At 28.8% G+C, this 5046-nt stretch overlaps 2 protein-coding genes across 3 annotated transcripts; one reads left to right on the forward strand and one right to left on the reverse strand.

Moving 5' to 3' along the window:
- Positions 1–8: 8 nt before the first annotated feature.
- On the forward strand, positions 9–2352 carry LOC113794676 (fumarate hydratase, mitochondrial-like). 2 transcript variants are annotated; one of them, XM_075819873.1, is made up of 3 exons: positions 9–168; positions 312–1027; positions 1100–2352. In XM_075819873.1, the coding sequence occupies exons 2-3, from the start codon at positions 445–447 to the stop codon at positions 2143–2145; spliced, it is 1629 nt and encodes a 542-aa protein (XP_075675988.1). In that variant the 5' UTR covers positions 9–168; positions 312–444; the 3' UTR covers positions 2146–2352. The 2 variants fall into 2 exon arrangements, with proteins under 2 accessions (XP_075675988.1, XP_027200605.2); XM_027344804.2 differs by having other exon boundaries at positions 11–168; positions 317–1027.
- Positions 2023–4049, reverse strand: LOC113794689 (SH3 domain-binding glutamic acid-rich protein homolog). Its single transcript, XM_075819877.1, has 4 exons — positions 3962–4049; positions 3692–3877; positions 3481–3619; positions 2023–3031 (listed from the first exon to the last, which is right to left on the reverse strand). The coding sequence occupies exons 1-4, from the start codon at positions 4004–4006 to the stop codon at positions 3027–3029; spliced, it is 375 nt and encodes a 124-aa protein (XP_075675992.1). The 5' UTR covers positions 4007–4049; the 3' UTR covers positions 2023–3026.
- Between the last annotated feature and the right edge of the window lie 997 nt (positions 4050–5046).

The following is a 5046-nucleotide window of genomic DNA, read 5'->3' on the forward strand; positions in this document are numbered from 1 at the left end:
GTCATTTTTGTCAATCACATTGAAATGACACAGAGCAAAAAGAATTGAAATTTTTAGTTTGTTTGTTTTTGCGAATTTTCAAACCAAATCTAAGAAAATCATTCAAATCTCTCTGTGTAATAGTTTTTCAAATTACGAAATCCACTGATAAAAATAAACACCATAAAGGTATATCCTGGTTGCAAAAAAAAAAACTTGTTTTGTTTTTCTATCTATAGAAATTCAAATCGATTTGACATTGAAATATTACTAATATTTTTTTCGTTTTTCTTTTTTCTTGATAAACATTTTCCAATCACAATTATTGATAGATAAGATAACGATTACGATTTTGGTTGCTTTGCCGCTACCGATATATATTTCAATTCAATCCTCTTCTAATCAAAGTTTTTTCTTTCTCTCTCTTTCTTTCGAAAAGAAAAATCATTCGATATTCATTCGAAAATGTTCATTCAACATTCACGTTCAACAATTAATTCATATCGTTCATTATTGATTGCTATACGATCTACAGCTAATCAAATTGAACGACAAAAATCATTATTATTGTTGAAAAATTCAAATAACCATTATTATTCTACAACATCTAAATTATTGGATCAATTATCACCGAAATCAATATCAATATCAATAATCAATAAAAGAAATATGTCCGATTATCGTGAAGAAAAAGATACAATGGGTATTGTTCGTGTACCATCGGATCGTTTGTATGGTGCACAAACACAACGTTCACGAGATAATTTTCGTATTGGTGCTGGACAAAATTGGGATGCCGAACAAATGCCCAAACAAATTATTCATGCATTTGCTATATTGAAAAAAGCATGTGCACGTGTTAATCAATCATATGGTGAATTGGATGAAAAATTAGCTACCGCTATACAGAAAGCATGTGATGATGTTTTAGAAGAACGTTTACCGGTAAAAGATGAATTTCCATTAGTTATTTGGCAAACTGGTAGCGGTACACAATCAAATATGAATTGTAATGAAGTTATTGCTAATCGTGCATCAGAAATTCTTGGTTAGTTAGTTTTTTTTCTGTTTAAAAATCTGAATAAATTATAACTTTTAATGTTTGTTTTTATTTTTTCAGGTGGAAAACGTGGTTCCGAACGTTTAGTACATCCAAATGATCATGTTAATAAATCACAATCATCAAATGATACTTATCCAACTGCAATGCATATTGCTACTGCTATTGAAGTTAATAAGGTATTAATACCTGCATTAGAAAAATTATATCAATCATTAATGGCTAAACAAGATGAATTTGATAAAATTATTAAAATTGGTCGTACACATTTGCAAGATGCAACACCATTAACACTTGGTCAAGAATTTTCTGGTTATTCAGCACAAATTCAATTAGGTATTGATCGTTTGAAATCTGCACTCGAACCACGTGTTTATTATTTGGCTATTGGTGGTACTGCAGTTGGAACCGGTTTAAATACACGTGTTGGTTGGGATAATGATGTTTGTCGACAAATTTCCGACATTACTGGTCTGAATTTTCGTCCTGCACCAAATAAATTTGAAGCATTAGCATCACATGATGCTATGGTTGAATTATCTGGTGCATTAAATGTATTGGCTTGTAGTTTGAATAAAATTGCTAATGATATACGTTTATTAGCAAGTGGACCACGTTCAGGTATTGGTGAATTATTATTACCTGAATTAGAACCTGGTTCATCAATAATGCCCGGTAAAGTAAATCCAACACAATGTGAAGCAATGACAATGGTTTGTGCACAGGTTCAAGGTAATCATGTTGCAACAACAATTGGTGGTACACAAGGTCATTTTGAATTGAATGTTTTTAAACCAATGATGGCTGCTAATGTTTTACGTTCATCAAGATTATTGGCCGATGCATCGGTTTCATTTACAAAAAATTGTGTTGATGGTATACAAGCAAATGAAAAACGTATTGAACAATTAATGCGTGATAGTTTAATGTTGGTTACGGCATTAAATCCACATATTGGTTATGATAATGCTGCTTTAATTGCAAAAACAGCACATAAACAAGGTGGTAATCTTAAAGATACTGCAATTAAATTAGGTCTATTGACTGCTGAACAATTTGATCAATGGGTACGACCAGAAAATATGGTTGGACCAAAGAAAAAATAAAACACCAAAACAACAACAACTTTTGGATCCCGGGTTAACGAAAATTTCATTTTAAAAGAAAAAATTTAACTGAATTTTTATTTTTTATTTTTTGTGAATTTTTAAAAAGAGAAAAAAAAACAAACAAACAAAAGAAAAGAGAAAGAGAACAACATTTGAAATCAATAATAAATTTTTTTGTTTTTGTTTTCGGGTGAATTTCGAAAATTGAATGAATTTTTTTATATTAGTTTCAATGATGATGACATGATGATTACATGAAGATTTGAATTTGGATTTTTTAGATTTGTGAATAGTGCGTTGTTTTTTTTTTTGTTTTGATGAAACTTTTTTTCTTCACTAAAGGCAAATTGCTTTTCTTTTCTTTTGAGCTAAAGAAGAGTTATGTTTGAGAAAAAAAAAATCTATGAATTTCTTTGTTTTGTTTTCTAAGCAAAGCATAAGCCCAACAACAATAACCGGGGGAAAAAAATGATGGATTATATTGAATGTAGGAGTAGAGGAAGGATGGCCAAAAAAATTAAACGTTTTGCATATTTCATTTATACGATATTATAAATGCTGAATGAGATTTTTGCAATAGGAATATGATGATGTTGATGATAACGATGAAAAAGGATCCAGAATTTTTTTAAAGGAGAAAAAAGCCATTCCAAACAAGCAAAATTTGAAAGCAATTTGGCGGTTTTTGTTGCTGTTGTTGATTTGATTTCGAAATTTGAAATTGAAATGAATCTCAAATCAAAACGTACATTATCATCCATAAGCCATGTTTTTGTCTGATTTGCTCATGCCAATAAAAATTTTTTTTTTTAATTATTAAAGATTATTGATATAAGTATAAGCCTTTTGTTGTTGTTGTTGATTGCTGTTGTTTCATTTCAAGCTGTTTGAAAAAAATCGGAGAAAAGAAGAAAATTCGTTAATTTAACGTGCAAATTTTTTAAAAAGGGGGGTTAATTTCCAATGAGAAAACAAAGGGTTAATTTGAAAAATGTTAAATGAAATGGTCAAATTTTGATTCAAATCATTCATTCTCATCCTCATCTTCAGCTTCTTCGTCATCATCACCTTCATTTTTGTCAATCAAATCATCTTTTAATCTATCATCCAAATCATCTAATTCAATTTCATCACCTTCTTCTTTCATTAATTCATCAACATCAATTATACGACCACCAATATTAATCTTACGATCAGGTGGTATTTCATAAACAATACCATTAATAGTAACTTGTTCACGAACTTCCAATTTAACATCTTCATCATCTTCATTATTTCCATTTTCTTTTAGTTTAACATCATCATTAACATTATTATTAATATTATCATCACCTTTTGTCGCCGTTTCACCTGTTGGATTAAATAAATCATTTTCATCACCATCACCATTTTCAATTGTAATATCTTCTTCAAGTTTTAAAAATTGAAATAATTGATCATTATCGTTCGCATTTTCTAGATCTTCATAATCCTAGAATCAAATGAAAAAAAAGTGTTTAGAAAATGTTAATTTTTCTTGTCAAACAAACAGCAGAAAACCTACACCACAATATTGATCTTCATTAAAAAATTGTGGTGGCTGTGGTGGTGTTGATTCATTACGACGTTTAGCCATTTGTAACATAATTTCTTTTTGTTTTTCCATTAATGGATCAGAAATATCAATCAATTCATATTTTATTTTATATGAATCCAATAAAAATTGTGCACGAATTTGATGTTTTTTAACCTTTTTTTTTTTTTTGTTTGAAAAACGAGAAACAAAAAAATTTTATTTACAAAATTAAAAACAACAAAAAAAATTCAAACTTACTTCTTTTGAAGCCGATATACCCGAAATGAACACTTTGACAACCATTGTTGCTGGATTTTGTTTAAAGAGAGAGAGAAAAAAAACACTTGTTTATCTGTTGGGAAAAATGAAAATTTATTTATTTATTTTTCAAACGAAAAAAAAAATTCATTAAATTTCCTCGCATAAACTTTTAGAAGAAAGAAGAAGAAAACATCCAAACACACCACACCACACCACACACACACCCTCATTTCGAAATCATAAAAAGTTTTTATAGCATCATCATCATCATCATTGAATGATTAATGCCAGATCTTTTCGACAAAAACAAAAAAAAAATGTTTTTAAATAGCAAAAAGAAAAAGAAAAGAGTCATGATTCATGATTCTGTTAACAGAATATGCAAATAGGAAAGCATGCAAATAGAAACGAAACGAAACGCAAAACGCATAAATTTAAATTCTTGATGATGTAACGACCAAAACTTACCTGATAATTTTTTTAAAAAAAAGTTTTTTAATAAAAATCGAAAACCAGAAATGAAAATCAATTGAATTTTTGTTTAATAACCAAAAACGGAATTTCACATCTTTTTCTCGTTGCCTGACGACGACGATTATTACGATGATTACGAGGATGAAAAAAAACACAGAAAACGTAAATATTTTTTTTCACATTTTTTTTTTTTTTTGCTCAAAGTTGCTCACAATAACAATAACAACAACAACAACAAACCGTAACACTACGCTAACCTAAAATGATATTTTTTTTTTCTATATTTGCGGCATCCAATTTCGAATTCTATATATAATTTTCCATCAGAAAAAAAAAGCGAAATCCATCGTATACTACTACTACTACTACAAAAAGTTACAACCACTACCAATACCGCACCCTATAGATGATAGTTATAGGGAATTCTGTGTTTCATCAACAACTACTACCCCACTACCCCAATACCGCTATCATCATTTTATATGATACATTCGAACATACAGTAAATCTTCTGATTTTGTTTTTGTTTTTTTTTGGACAAAAAATAATTTTTATTTTTATTTCATTTTTAATTTTTATTGTAAATTCTGGAATGTTTTACAAATAAA

The sequence above is a fragment of the Dermatophagoides pteronyssinus genome, unplaced genomic scaffold (assembly GCF_027571235.1).
Source record: "Dermatophagoides pteronyssinus isolate colony J.1.1.1.1 unplaced genomic scaffold, Derpt_VIB-CSIC_2022.12 sq0005, whole genome shotgun sequence".
NCBI classification, from domain to species: Eukaryota; Metazoa; Arthropoda; class Arachnida; order Sarcoptiformes; family Pyroglyphidae; genus Dermatophagoides; species Dermatophagoides pteronyssinus.